We start from the raw sequence: 15,824 nt of genomic DNA on the forward strand, positions 1-15,824 counted from the left end.
AAAAATAATTTACAAATAAATTTTTTATATATTTAGTCTTAATGAAGTATCAGTGGGGTGAAAATTAACTTAAAAAAAACCTAAAATCAATTATAAATTTATGTTTTAAAAATTTAAATTTTGATTAGAAGCCTAAGAAAAGACGTTGCGAAAGAAGGGTCCGACGTCGTATGGGAAACCGAGACGAGAGAAAGGGAAGGCGCTGCCATGATTTTTATTAATGGTTGGGACACGGTCCCCAAAGTGTGCAGTCCCCGAAGCGAAGCGAAGTTGAGCTCCGGCACGGGCACGCCGTCAACCCCCAAATGTCCCGCCCAACCCAACACCTTCCCCTCTTCGCCGCCGCCGCCGCCATCCTCCTCCTGTCGTCCGCCGCCGACCCGGACGACGAGCGGTGCCTCTCGAGCCTGCACGACTCCTTCTCCGGCGGCCTCCGCAACTGGACGAAGGCCTTCTTCGCCGCCCCCTGCGAGGGCTTCATCTCCCACCTCCAGGGGGTCACCTGCAACAACGGCCGCGTCTACAAGCTCTCCCTCCCGGGCCTCGCCCTCGCCGGCGCCATCCCCCCGGAGCTATCCAACTGCACCAACCTCCAGTCGCTCGACCTCTCCTCCAACGCGCTATCCGGCCCCATCCCCCCGGACCTCTCCGCCCTGCTCAACCTCGCCGTCCTCAACCTCTCCGCCAACCGCCTCTCCGGCGCCATCCCGCGGGACCTCGCCAGTTGCGCCTACCTCAACGTCATAGATCTCCACAGCAACCAGCTCACCGGCCCCATCCCCGACGAGCTCGGCCTCCTCGTCCGCCTCTCCACCTTCGACGTCTCCTACAACCGCCTCTCCGGGCCCATCCCCGTGCTCCTCGCCAACCGCTCCGCCGCACCCGGCGCCGCCGCCGCCCGGACGGGGAGGTTCAATGCCAGCTCCTTCGTCGGCAACAAGGACCTCTACGGCTACCCGCTTCCGCCCATGCGGGGCCACGGCCTCTCCGTGCTCGCCATCGTCGGCATCGGCCTCGGCAGCGGCCTGCTCAGCCTCATCCTCAGCTTCTCCGCCGTCTGCCTCTGGCTGCGTGCCACCGACCGCACGGCGACCATGCCCGGCGAGGAGGGCAAGATCTCCCACCTCATGCCCGACTACTGAACCCATCAATTTCTCCCTGGAGATGCAGCCACCACGCGGCCCCAAGGATTATCTGTGTTGGATTCTTGAACCTGGGAGCTGGATCCGATCGAGCGCTGTGCCTGCCATTTTCTTGGCTCGATTTGGGTGTCGGATGCTGATCTAATTGCACTTAATTAATTGCTGCATTCTTATCTGTTCTAGCACTTTCTTTTCTGCCTATGTAACTGATTGTTTTTTTTCTGGCATTTTTCTGCTTGGATTTCTAGAGAGAGAGAGAGAGTCAGGAGTTAGGCTTGATGACATCAGCTTTTGTGTATACCGAAGAATTTGCGTCAATTCACCAGAAGACTGCTGCTGATCTTGCTAGCTTTGCTTGAGATGGGAATGCGGCTTTCACACTTCGTAATTATTATTGTTATTATTTATTTGTCTGTCCATAATGGTGGCGAATCGTGCTTCAAATTGACTTATGCTTTGGTGTTCTATTCTAATCTAATCAGACTGTGTGTTCTGCTGTGTTCCAGGTTAACTTGTGCTATATTGCTATTCTAATCAGACTGTGTGCTCTGCTCTGTTCCAGATTAACTTATGCTACATTGCTATTCTAATCAGATTGTGTGCTCTTTTTTACTTTGCCCCAGATGAACTTATGCTATCCTAATCAGATGGTGTGCTCTACTCATAAGGTTCCAGATCGATATTATGCTATTCTAATCAGGCTGGGCTGTTCCAAATTCTTTTGTGCTGATGAGCTGTTTCCAATCAATCGATCCATCCCTTTTGCTGAGCCTACAAAAATATGTACTGTGATGAGGAGAGAAAAAAAAAAACTCTCCCCTTGGCTTAGCTTTCTTGTGATGCTTTGATTGGTGTCACTCCTGTGAGGAATGGGTTAGTGGAAGGCGCACTGCCATGCCACTACCGCTAGTAGTAGTGGAGCTTTAATTTATTTTTTAGCAGTAGCATTGTTGTGGTTTGGCTGGGGCCTGTTGCTTAGAAGCTTCAGCCAGCGTGGCTCGAACTAGGTGACACGTCAGCCTGCCACCGGTGGCTGACACGTGAGACCCGTTGTAGTGGGAGTGGCCTATCTGTGTTCACGTGCACGCGACTGGTACACCGCGAGCTCACGTAAAATCTTTGTGTGGGAGGCGCTTTCGGCTTGACGTGTCATGTTTGTGCAGTCGGGTGTCCGCTGCCGTGGATAACCTAAGGGCGAAGACAGGTGTTGTTTAGTTTAGAAAATTTTTGGGTTAGGTGTCACATCAAAAAATATTTAATTAGATGTTAAGAGACTATCTCCGTGATTAATTAAAAACTAATTATATAAGGTGTCAGAAAAAAACTAATTACATAAGGTGTCAGAAAACTATGAGACGAATTTTTAGCCTAATTAATTAGTCATTAGACATGTAGGTACTGTAGTAGGTATGGCTAATCATGAACTAATTAGGCTCAAAAGGTTCGTTGCAAATTCCTTTTAAGCTATGCAATTAGTTATTTGTTTAACTATATTTAATATTTTATACATGTGTCCAAAGATCTGATGTAACGAGCGAACGTGAAACTTTTTGGAAATAAATAGGGCCATAGTTTGGAAGTGAGAAAAGATATAATGTAAAATAAGTTATCCATACATGAAAACCGAAGGAATAACTGTTTTCATAAAGCGTATAAAAATATAGGAATTAAAAGAAAAATATGCATAAAGTAATTTTTCAAGAGGCTGAACCTTATATTCAAAATATTCTAAAACTCCTATGCTCTATGACATTGTTTACAATTTTTTTAAAAGAGAAAATAGGAAGAGACATTCTTTGTTCTAAAGGACCTTAATTTTTCCATAGGAATCCAATCCTTTATATTTTTTTGAAATTCCTTTGTTCCAAACGGGCCTTACAAACTTAAAAAATAGATAACATATTTTTAAAGCAACTTTTATATAGAAATTCTTTTAAAAACATGTGTTTGTTAGTTTAGAAATTGAGGGGAATTTTCACTCTGTTTACAAAGCCTAAGGTCCTTTTTAAAGCACGTGATTATACAAATATAGGAGTAAAATATCATGCTTTCTAAATTTCTATAGGAATTAAATCACACGAAAGTTTTAAAACTACTATTCAATGATACCATCACATTGAAGCACTCATATGGTTCTAGTGGCATTGGTGTTGGTGGCGCTCACCAAGGCTTTACCGTTATGAAAGTGTAGGAAATCTGAAAACTGTGCATCTTGTTCCATGCATATGCATGGATGTTCTGTGTTAAATTTGTTGACCTGTGGATCAGGATCATCCTCTCGTCTCATGTTTTTCAAAACGATTTAATTTTTATTTTATCAAAATGAGTGATTAGTTGCAACTAATTAGAATTATTTGTGCCAGTTTTGTGTGTCAGTTAAAATAAACATCCGGCACAATGTCTTATTTGTGCCGATTCTATATATTTATTTGTGCCAGTGGGACGGGTTGTCGGGGTGGCAGCAAGTAGGTGCATGCCACCTCCTTCAGGAGGAACTCAACGTTATCGGTGTTGGCGTGCTGCAGCCAACAGATGGACATTATAGATTGATTTGGAGCATGTAAAGACATTGACGATTAGGGGGTATGAAGTGGCTAAATATGACAAGACGGTAAAGAGCAAGCAAGCCTTAGCTATGATGGACCATACAGGGGTGATGCGTAAGAGACTTGGCGCTGATGGACCCAACGTCCCAACCTGGTGGTGCAGGGCGTAAAGACTTTGTTGTGATGGACCGCATGAAGCCATTTGAACCAATGAGCAATCTGCACGAACTATAAGAAGAGCACAAGGTAGAATGTCGAAAATCTAGAGGATGTGGTTCATTGATGAACATCAAGCCAAAAGACGAACTGGGCATTAATAATGGTAAATGTATAATTGATTTGGGTCTAAATGTGCTTAATGAGTTGTAGGTGAGAATTGTCTCAATGGTGAAATGGCGTTGACGTTGCCAACCATCGAGGCGAAGCAAGAAGTTGGCACGAAGACGTTGTAAGGGTAGGGGCAACGCATTTGCGTCGTCGTCAACGACCAAGCGCATCTAGCAGGACACACCCTCCTGCTGTGTAACACACCTTGTCGCGAATGGTATCAATGGAGCTAGACTTATAGGAGAAACCAAGAGGTAAGATAGGCCAGCCACTTGGAAATTTTTTTACTAAATAAACATTTTTAGCAAGTAATTTTATTACTAAACCACCGGAAAAAATATTTTCAAAACTAAACCTTTTGGCCACGCCGGTGTTGATGGCGTGGCAACACAATACTGTCACGTAGCCTGATCGGCGTGGCATGGCGTGGCAGTCTTGCCACGCCATTGTCAGTGGTATGGCAGTCTTGCCACGCTATTGTCAGTGGCGTGGCAAGACAATGCTGCCACGCCACCGACAATGGTGTGGCAAGCCGTTTCGCCACGCCAATGTTTGTGGCGTGGCCAAAAGGTTCATGCGGTGAAAATATTTTTCCCGGAGGTTTAGTAATAAAATTATTTATTAAAAAGGTTTAAAAAATAAAAAAATTCTGCCACTTGTCTCTCGATAGCTTAGCTCACAGTAACTGCAATTGTACTTCAATTATCGGTTGTTTGGGCAAAAAATGCTTACCACATCTGGATCCAATGGCGGTCCTTCTATTGCAATGAGTTGGTAAGATTAGGTTGAGTTCGAATCAAGTTAAAAGATTAAAGCTAGAAGATGGAGATTATAACATGATAAGATGCAAGTGAAGACATTAACAATCTAGGGTATGTGTGTGGCTATGATTAGATCTCTCGAGCATGAACATTCGAATGAGTTTGATGTTTATCAAAATTTTCTAGGAATACCTGAAGCTCAGCTCGTCAGTGATGGCACGCCACAGCTCGTCCTTGAGTTGGAAAAATTGGCCAAAATTGTTTCATCCTCAAGGTGGGCGAGTACCGGTGAGAGATGACACCTATCTTTTTGCCGTTTGACGATGGGATCCAGGTGAAGAGCACCCGCCATGCCTGAATCCCGTCGTCTAGATATTCATCCTCGAGTGATATGCTCATAGCCACTTCATACCCTGCATCGTCAATGTCTTCACTTGCTCCTTATCAAGCAATAATATCCATCTTCTAGCTTCAATCTTTTAACTTGATGCTAGAACTCACTCTAACCTTAAACTCGTGGAAATAGTTAGTTCTAACAATGGGTTGTCATTAATCACCAAATCAATCACTGTACTCCTAGGGTCATAGATATTCCAATCTCCTCTTACAAAGAACATGTAGGGCATATATTTTTTAATGAGCACGAAGGAGGTCACACACGTCTACCAGCCGCCGCCCGGTGACCCGACTCACTAGCACACACGACACGTTCTCCTTCTCCTGATCCACATTTCCTGATTGATTGATGACTAAGGAGCAATCTGCCAACCGTTTCGTCCCCAAGGTGGGGGCCGATACTAGCGATCGATGGCACCTATCGATCTATCATCTGGCCGAGACCACCACCTCCCATGACATCTTCAGAGGCAACCTCCTCCCATGATGCTGCCACCTCCAAGTAACAACAATCCCTCTTGTCGGATGTTGTCACCTCCTAGGGACATTGCTCTGTACCGCCCGACGCCATCACGTCTCACCGGATGTCGTTTCCTCCGTCCTAAGTGATGATTCATTTTGCCAGAATTTCTAAATTGTGAGGTGACAAACTGTAATAGCACAACAATCTGCATTCATGTCACGCCCAGAAATTTACACCAAATTTCTGAACAATAGCATATTAAATCTCGGTCCAGGCATCAGCCCGAGTACACACTATGACAAATCAATACACAGTTCCACGACTTAAAAACAAATAAAAACAATTATCTATCGAAATGCAGCGGAAAAGGAAAACAAACTAAACCATCCAATCTTCAGCTTCAGCTAGCGAAGACGCTCCACACCACAGGCATTCTTGACGGCGGACTGAACCTTACTTCAACCTTCGGAACAACCTTCTTTCGACACAAGCTCTGGCACTTGCTCTGGTGGGGGGAAAAATTAAGCAAGGCTGAGTACAAACCACCGTACTCAACAAGTAACACCCAAGAGGGGGAGAATAATGAATGCAATAGGGTAACAAGGATAAGCTAAGGTTAACTTGCACAAAAGCTGCAGTAATTTACCAAAACAGTAGATAAACTAGACTGAAATAAAAGTAAAGTAAACATTTAAAATAATCATCCACTGTCCAACGTTACACCACGTTGCAACAGGCCCAAACCACTGTCGAACGTTACACCACGTAGCGACAGGGTCAACCCTCTGCCCAACGTTAAACCACGTTGCGACAGACCCAAACCACTGCCAACGTTACACCACGTTGCGCAGGGTCAAACCAGTTCCAAGATTAATCAGGTTATTAATGGTTCAACTAATCCCAGTGAATCTGTCAGTTCGCCCAATAACCGCGGGCATGGCTATTCGAATAGTTTTACTCTGCAGAGGTGTACAACTTTACCCACAAGACATGGCTGCCAAGCATGTTACCATGCCCCAACGTATCACCACGATACCTCAGTACGGAAACCATGATAAGACCTTTCACCTAACCCTCCCTAGACAATCGCACCACACTTCAGGTTTCACCCCCTCCTTTACACCAAGTCGGGCAGTCCCCTCTTGTGCCTTGGTAGATCCGGAAGCAGGAGAAGCTTTCGTTACACCACGATTGCCCGTCCATACTCCATCACACCTACCCTTGCCTGGGTACGTCGAATAGGGACAAGCTAGATTACGAGTCTCACCGTTGCCCATTCTGGCTTGTGGTTAGTACGTGTAAGACCTTCAGGTTTCCTGAGAACCGGTCCTTAATTGCCATGGCACGACTCTCAAAACCATGCACCCACAGCCCACCATAAGCAATATTTTAGTTGTATTAATCCTCAACGGGAAATGAATAATGATAACAACCATTGAAGGTGTACCAAAGTGCAACAATAATTAAATAATAATTGGTGAGCTAGTTGAACTAAGCATGGCTAAGCATTGACTAACCCTAATTCTAGTCAAATTAACCCTGGGATGACAATAATAATGAATGAGGATCAACGGTTATATTGATAAATACCCAATAGATAAATACAATAAATAGATTTACATAAAGCAATGCATGTTTGAATGTAAAAGCGGGGGATTTTATAAACATAGGTTCAATATGATCAAAGAAGGGTGCCACTTGCCTTGCTTAGACCCACGAGGAGCTTCGGCGACGACTTCGAGAACGAACGGCGCTGCGACGGGGTCAACACCTACGACAAACAAGGCAAAACCAACAAAACAGGCTAAAAAAAACTACTGAAACAGAGAAAGAAACTATTTTTAATGGATTCTTGGCATTTTTCTGGATTTAATGAAACTTGACTGGACCTAAACGGAGACTAGATGAATTACTTATGAATTTTAGAAGATTAACTGTGTTTTTAGCTAAACAGAAAACCTTAATTGATTTATTGTGCAATTATTGGAGGCGCTGACGTCATCCTCGGGAGAGTGAGGTTGACAGCGTGGGCCCACTGGACAGTGACTTAAGGGGAGGGGAGAGAGTGGACTGACAAAGGGGACCCACTCGTCGGTGAGAGAGAAGAAAGGATGGGATGACACGTGGGGCCCATGGGGAAAGAGAGAAAGGGAGAGAGGGAGAGGAATGTCAGGCGGGGCTCACTTGACAGAGGGAGAGGGCAGAGGAGGGAGGGGAGAGCGCAGGCGCTCGGCCTCGGCTTGGCTCAACGACGGCGGCGACGAAGATCGACGGCATCGACGCTTGAGCACGGGCCGGGAGGAAGAGAGGACGGGGAAGCAGGACGAGGCGGAGGCGGCGATGTTGGCCGAGCAGCTCTTGCGACGGCAGCGAAGACCATCGGCGACGCGGCGACGATGTCAACGCGCGACCGACAACGGGTGGCGCGCGACGGAGGAAGGCGAGTACAGACGTCGGCGGTCGCGGCACGGCGGCCGCATGGCGACGGCGACGCCGGGCAGAGGCGCAGCAACGGCGGGACGACGGTACTCGGTGGCCGGTCGCGACGAGGGTGACCCGACGGCGGTGCGGAGGGGAGGAAGAGGAGGGGAGAGGTGACACGGGTGCTTACCAATAGGGTTAAAGGCGGCGGTGACTCGGCGTGGCGGCGAGACACGGGACGACGGCCGGCGGCGAGGTTGGCAGGTCGCGGACGGCGAGATCGATCGGCGGCTAGGGGCGACGGTGACGAGGCTTGAGCATGGCGGCGTGTGGTGGCGGGGCTTTATACGGGAAGAGCAGCCGGCTAGGGCGGGGAGGTCGTTAGTGGCGTGGCCGGGACTCAGCGCCGGGATGTGCGGGCGGTGGTTGGCGTCGGAGCGGGACGCGGCCGGGAGAAGCGGGCCGGTGGTTGCGCGCGGCCGTTGCGGGACGCGGGATGGGCGAGGCGGCACGGCTCGGGCGACGGCTCGTGCTCGCGGTGCTCACGGGCGGGGTGGCGTGAGTAGGTGGCGGACGGCCGGAGAATTCGCGGTGGCAGTTGGTGGCGCCCGGGGAAAGCAGAGTGGTTGTTGCGCCGGCGTGAGGGAGCGAGGCGGCGGCGCACACGTGACGCAGCGCAGCGGCGGCACACGGCGAGGCGTGGCCGACGCGGGCGACGCGACGCTGAACGCAGGCGAGGCGCGACAGAGCAAGTCTGAGGCGGTGGGCGTAGGCACGACGCAGCGGCAGCGGAGAGCCGACGCGGCGCAGCCGACGGGCACGCGGCGGCGCAGGGCGGTGTGGCCGAGAGGGGGCGGAGGTGCGGTTGGGAGGCGGTGCCGACGACGGCGCAAGGCCGCGGTGGCGAGGCGAGCGAGGGGCGGCTCACAGCGGCGAGTGCGGCTACGCGGGAGGCGACGAAGAGGCGAGGTGCGGCGGCCAGCAGTGGAAGCGGCACAGCGAGATACGGCGTGGCCGAGAGGTAGCGAGAAGCTACGCAGGCAGCACAGCGACGAAGGGTGGCCGGTGGCAAGGTGCTGGCGCAGTGCGAGGCTAGGGTGTGGGCGTAAGCGGCGCAGCGCAAGCGCGGGGTGGCGACGCGACAACGGGCGACACATCATGGGTACTCGGCTTGTGCCGTGGCGGTGAGGGGTGCAGGCAGAGGAGGGCGGCGGCATCCGGCGCGAAGGGCAGCGAAGGACGGCGGTTCCGCGGCGGCGATGGAGACGGCTCCGAGAGGGTGCGTCGGCGGCGGCAAACGGCGTGCGCGCGACGGCGACACATCCGACGACGCGGCGGCACGGGCGAGGCACAACCGGTGAGGCGAGGGGCAATGCAGCTCGGCGCGACGACGGGGTGCACGGACGCAGGGCGGTGACCAACAGTGCGAGCGGCAACGCGGTCGGCACAGCGAGGTGACGCGGTGATGACGGCGAGCGGCGGCCAAGCACGGGCGCGAGGCGCACGCACCGCGTGGCACGGTGGGGACGCGTCGCGGCGAGGCAGAGCGGAAACGTGCGCAGGTGGAGCGGCGCAACGCGGACGGCGTGGCGGCTAGGCGCGGCGACATGACGTCGGGCGGCGCGGAGCGACGCGACGGTGGGCGCCGAGGGAGAGATTGAGGAGGAAGGGGAGAGTTCACTGGGTGGACCACGACGACGGTGGGGCGGACGACCGACGATGGCCGTTGACCGGCGGGCGAAGGCGCAAAGGTGGAGACCGGCAAAGATGGCGGCGCGGCGATGCAGTCGCGGGCGCGACGCGCGCGGGCGCAGGCGCCGACTGGAGGTGGAAGATGGGGCTGACTGGTGGGGACCACCTGTCAGCGTCCCGGGAGGAGAGGGGAGGCGGCCTGGACTTGGCGCGCGCGTGGTGGCTATGGGCCGTGGCTCGGCCCACGCACGGGAGAGAGGAGAGGCGGATGGGAGAGAGGCTGAGGCGAGCTGAGCGGGCCGGCTGGCTGGGCCGGTGGCCTGCTGGCCGGGAGGAGAGGGAGGAGGAGTGGGCCGAGGGAGGCGATGCAGACTTTGAGCGCCGGTTGGGACACGACTCGGGAAATTGCAGACATTACACGCATTCACACGACAGAACCAAATCATGCACGAATTAGAGATCCGTACGACAATTTAGATCCGATACGTGGACCCGTGAACTTTTAGCGGAACAACGGCAGGAGTTAACGACCCGTTAAATTGAGATTTAACGACTCGCTAAACTAGAATTAGATGACTTTAACGTTAAACCAATCTTCGTTTACGAAATTGAATTCCGCACCGTAGATTAATCTCACGCTAGCTAATAGATTGGAAAACCTAAGCAATTACACGGTAGATTAACGATAGATTGATTTGCATGAATAAAACGTATGCAAACCTGAGGTTTGGTGGAAAGATCAGCAACGGATTGTGGTTGTTCCTCGCTGTTAGGCTAGAAAACCTGAACAATTAAACGGTAGATTAATTTAGATTGATTCGCAAGAATAAAATATATGCGAACCTGAAATTTGGTGGAGAGAGACCAGCCGGCGACATGCTACGAACCAGGATGCAGCAGGGCTGCTAGCGGCTTGCTGCGCAGCTGCTGGGATAGGGGCAGCACAGCTGTAGCGGAGGCGGAAGGGGCGACTGGAGATGCACTGGAGAGGGAGACGGGGAAAAGAGGCAAGGGTGTAGGGGGGTATTTATAGGGGAAAGCTAGAGATAGATCTTGTTATCCATCTCCTATTAACAAGGAATAGATAAGATTTTAAAGAGATAAGATTTAGAATTCTAATTAATTGGAATTGATTTTTTTGGTGGAGATAGAGATGAGGCTGCATGGCTTGGAGAGGAGGGGGAGAGGATCGTACAGGGAGGAGAGGAGAGGAGGAGTTCGGCCAAGGAGAGGAAAAAGGAAAAAGAGAAAAAGAAAAGGGAAAAAGGAAAAAAGGGAGAAGGGAAAAAGAAAAGAAAAAGGAAGGAGGGAAAAAAAGAAATTGCCTCCAATTTTGCCGATTTTTATTAAGTTTATTAGACCAAATTTTACTGACTGCAATTCAAATATAAATCCTGTTAATAATTTAAAATGCTTTCGGGACATTTTAGAATATCCGAAAAGCTTCCAATTAATTAAATTAATTTATTACACTGGGTTTCTCCTGAACTTTAATTAATAAATTATTTTTAATGCATTATTTATTTAATTCTTGGCTTGGGTAAAACTCAGGGCATGACAATTCATGACATTCATATCAATACGGCATCATTAGCATCATCTCTACAAAATTTTGTGTTCTTTTCGATCTGATTTGAAGGCTCATGAGACAGACCATGTTTATTCTCAAGATGGATTGCTGGTAGATTGTGCTAGAGATTGACAATACATGATATTTGTAGTAGACTCGTCGTGGTACCAACCTTTTCGTTTTCCCATTGTTTCAACGCTGCCAACAAGTATTATAAATATATCCATTTATCAAATATGTCAACACAAATGTTTATTTCTAAACATGCATGAAAGCATCTCAACTTGTGTATGAAAGTGCATCTAGTAGGCCCCTAATTGATTTTGATGATTAATGGCAATTAACTAGGGACTAACAATATTTCTGGAGCATTTTACCATCATATCCATTTTATTTCAACTATCTTTTTGGTAATTTCTCATAGATAAATTTGTTGGAAAATGCACTCTTGTTCTTGCACCAAATACAGAATAATGGGCTATTTGCTTTCACTTAAAAGTCGAGTGGATATTTTGTAAATTACGACTAATTTTCATATTATGTCCACTGAGATGCAAAGTCATAGCAGAAATTTAACCTAGAATTCGAGGGTTGATATAACTCAAAGCATGCATAGCGTAGGGATTTTTTTTTATCGCCATGAGGATTTAGATACAAGGATTATCCAGGGGGAAGGAAGAGAAAAGAAGGAAGAGGAAAATAAAGAAGAAGAGAAGAAGGAGAAAAAGAAACAATAGAAGCGAGAAGAAAACAAAAGGAAAATGAAAGATAAAATAAGAAGGAAGGTAAAAATTCAGAATTTAAACTAGGAGAGGGTGTGTAATGTCCTTATCTCCGTGATCCATCCTTGGTGTTCTCTGTTCCATCTCCAGTGTATAGACCAATCGCAAATAAATGAATTTGATTTTTTGATGGCTTAGACAGGTACCTTCCAAGTCATGTGTTATACTTATTGATTTTTTTATCATTTATCCGAAGTAATATTTTGTCTTGTTTAGTGTACCGTATTTTTTAAAGCACCTAGAAGCAAATTTATGGTTGAAGCCTCCAAGTTGTTTGCTAGTGTTTGAGTCTGCTCATGTGATTTTGATATTATTTCTTAGTCAGTATCTCTAGATTCTTTATTTCTTTGTGAGAAATAATATCTAGACTATATTTAATAGATTAAATGTAAAATGATTTTGCAAATTATAAACTCTTAGCTAGACAATTTCACATTCACATGCCTATTATGATCATGTATGGTGAAAACATACAATGATTAATTTATGCTCTTTATGGGCTTGATTGTTTGTTAAATTTTGCAAACATGACATATAATTATTATTATCTCTGTTCTATATTATAAAACTTTCTGGCCTTATCTAAATTCATACATATGCTAATGAATCTAGATACATATACAACTATATATATATATGGATACATGGATGAATCTAGACAAACCCAGAAAGTCTTATAATATAGAACAAATAGAGTATTTGATCCGCATAATTAATTAATTGTTACTAAATTTCATATATATTTCAGTTGTTTATTTAATATATAACGATTCTTTTTACCCATTGTAAAGTATGGACATCATTACTGGTATATATATATATATATATTTCTATAAAAATATAAAAAGAGTAGTGATGGTGATGGTGACTTTGTACCAACCTCACCACCAATCCCTCCCTCGTATTCTTTAAAAGAAAAAAAACTAAGACCTATATATTAAATCATTTTTACTAATTCTATTTTAATATATACTAACGATATTTTTTTAATAAGATTCCGCACGGACTAACAGTAGATTTTAAACGGTAGCAGCAGCATTAATATTTAATAAAAATATGGGCCGTTTCAATATCCGTGGTTCCGGCCCAGATAAGAGAGGCGAGAGTCGTGGTGCGTCGATTCGATCCCACCGTCTCTCTCTCTCGACTCCGGTTGCTTCCGCCGCCGCCAGAATCCACGGTCCTTTTCCAACTACCGCCTGAGGTGACGCCGCTCCCAGCAGGAGCTCCCCACCACTACAGCTGCGCCGGCGCCGGTACTCGTCACCTCCCCCGTCGACCGCACCGCCTGCATCTTGGCCAAGGTCAGGGATCCTTTTTCTCTTGCTCAGATCTGGAAATTTCCCTCTCAGACAAAATCCTGAATCTTTGTTCTTTATTTTAATATTCGTACTCCATTTCAATGTTGTTCTTGCTCTTTTTTCCCTTTCTTTTTTTTTTGCATGTGTACCAATTCTTTCCAATTCACATTCCAGGGAAATTTTAAAATCACATCCTAAGCATTTCAGGGAATTTGGTTTTCTTGAATGCCTATCTTTAGTCCTGCAATCCACATTCAAACTTTCAGAGTCAATCATTTGGTAATAAAGAATTTTGCATACAGATACAAAGGAATTCATTTTACATTGTATTGTCTCGTATTACGATCTGCTTTCTGGAGCTAATCTGCTAGTGAAACACTTCTAAAAGTGATTCTGATTCTCCAGAGGATCCGATTATGGGACAATCAGGATTTGGAGCTGTACGAAATTGTTTAGTGAATTTGTCAGGGCATATTACAACTTTATGTGTAGTAGTAGCATGAAAATTTGAACTTGAAATTTAGAATGTAGAGTTCTTACACCATTTTGAAACCATATTGACACTCTTTGCACGTTATTTTCGCACAAAGCTTCAAGATTCTGAACAAACCTTTCCTGAAATTCTATGACAGAGATGATGGCTGTGACAAATGGAGGAGTAGTCCATGCATCTTCTAGGGAACCCTTATTTTCATTCGGTGTGATTGCTGATGTCCAGTACGCCGATATTCCTGATGGTCGCTCATTCCTTGGCGTCCCGCGCTACTACCGTCACAGCATCAGCGTCCTCCAAAGGGCTGTCAATAGTTGGAACAAACAACAGAACATCAAGTTTTCAATCAACTTTGGTGATATCATTGATGGATATTGCCCGAAGGACAAATCGTTGTGGGCGGTGCAGAAGGTCCTTGATGAATTTGAGAAATTTGATGGCCCAACTTACCACATGTTTGGGAACCATTGCCTCTATAACCTTCCTCGCAGCAAGCTAGTATCGTTACTGAAGATGCCAACCAATTCTGATCGCGCTTACTATGACTTCTCTCCATGTCCTGAGTACAGATTTGTTGTCCTGGACGCTTATGACTTCAGTGCACTTGGCTGGCCTCGTGACCATCCAGTGACTGCCGAAGCAATGAAGTTCCTGGATGAAAAGAACCCAAACACTGACAAGAACAGCCCTGATGGTCTGGTTGGCGTGGACCGGCGGTTTGTGATGTTCAATGGTGCAGTTGGCAAAGAGCAGTTATTGTGGCTCAATGATGTCCTCCACAATGCATCACTATGCGGACAAAATGTCATTATATGCAGTCATCTCCCAATGGATCCTGGTTCAGCTTCATTTGCAGCTCTCATGTGGAATTATGATGAGGTGATGGCTGTTGTTCACCAGTACAAATGTGTGAAGGCATGCATTGCTGGGCACGACCACACAGGAGGTCACTCTTTGGACTCGCATGGTGTACATCACCGCACTCTTGAGGCTGCATTGGAGTGTCCTCCTGGCACCAGTGCATTCGGGCACATCAAAGTGTATCCTGATAAGCTATTGCTTGTTGGTTCTGATAAAATGGCTGATACAGAGATGTGTTTTGAGCTCTAGGGTGAACTTTGTAGTGGAGCAAATTCATTCAACTAAGTTGTTTTGACAAACTTATTGAGAAACATTTGACTTCATTACACTCATTTTTTTGGCATCATAATTACATGTAAGTATGTACTGTGGAAACTGGCAAACTTATGGGACTAATGCAATGCTCTATTTCTTTCCAAAGCTGATATAATAGAGCACATTATCTTGATGTCCTTTTCCTCTGCCTTCCATTTTATCCATGTCAGAGCTTAATCATGTATGAGATACCTAATAATTTGGCTTGTTAATGTATCATTGTTACACACTTTACAACAATATCATTTGTCTAGCTCAGCATGAAATCAATTAAACTTGCTTTGTTTTTACATCGCCTAAGTAATAACAATATTGCAGGCAGTACCTTGAAGGCTAATTGTGATGACTAATAATATGATTATATTAAGGGATGATATGGATATTGTACCTCTGTTCTATGCCCGTCCACTTTATTTCCAATTATAGCTTATACCCTTCATTGCCCCTTGAGAAGGTATTTTAATGATATTCATTTATCTACACAATCAAGCTAAAGCTGATTTGAACACCGCACTATTGATCATGCGGCTGGAGTTGGCGCAGAACGCCATTTCAGATGTTGTCATCGTGGATTTCTCCGCCATCCCACCAGAGCTTGTGCACCAGGTCCTATTGGTCGTGGGGGCATCCGAGGCTGTGGCACTGTGTATGCTTGGGCCGTTTGAACGCCTTGAGGTTAGGTTCTGCTGTGGCGATGGTGGACTCTGGGCTATTGTGTTCCAAGGAGGACTGGCAGGAGATGCAGTGGGCCACA

General features: G+C 46.8%; 2 protein-coding genes across 2 annotated transcripts; both read left to right on the plus strand.

The window, feature by feature from the left end:
* Positions 1-220: 220 nt before the first annotated feature.
* On the plus strand, positions 221-1,887 carry LOC107305522 (receptor-like protein 44). Its single transcript, XM_040527639.1, is given in 2 exon segments — positions 221-253; positions 255-1,887. Coding segments are annotated over 2 exon segments (921 nt in total). The 3' UTR covers positions 1,143-1,887.
* Positions 1,888-13,194: 11,307 nt separating this feature from the next.
* LOC102712498 (manganese-dependent ADP-ribose/CDP-alcohol diphosphatase) lies at positions 13,195-15,299 on the plus strand. Its single transcript, XM_006664952.3, has 2 exons — positions 13,195-13,404; positions 14,034-15,299. Exon 2 carries the CDS (start codon positions 14,036-14,038, stop codon positions 15,002-15,004), a length of 969 nt encoding a protein of 322 aa, XP_006665015.1. The 5' UTR covers positions 13,195-13,404; positions 14,034-14,035; the 3' UTR covers positions 15,005-15,299.
* Positions 15,300-15,824: the final 525 nt, after the last annotated feature.

This window comes from Oryza brachyantha, chromosome 9 (genome assembly GCF_000231095.2).
Source record: "Oryza brachyantha chromosome 9, ObraRS2, whole genome shotgun sequence".
NCBI classification, from domain to species: Eukaryota; Viridiplantae; Streptophyta; class Magnoliopsida; order Poales; family Poaceae; genus Oryza; species Oryza brachyantha.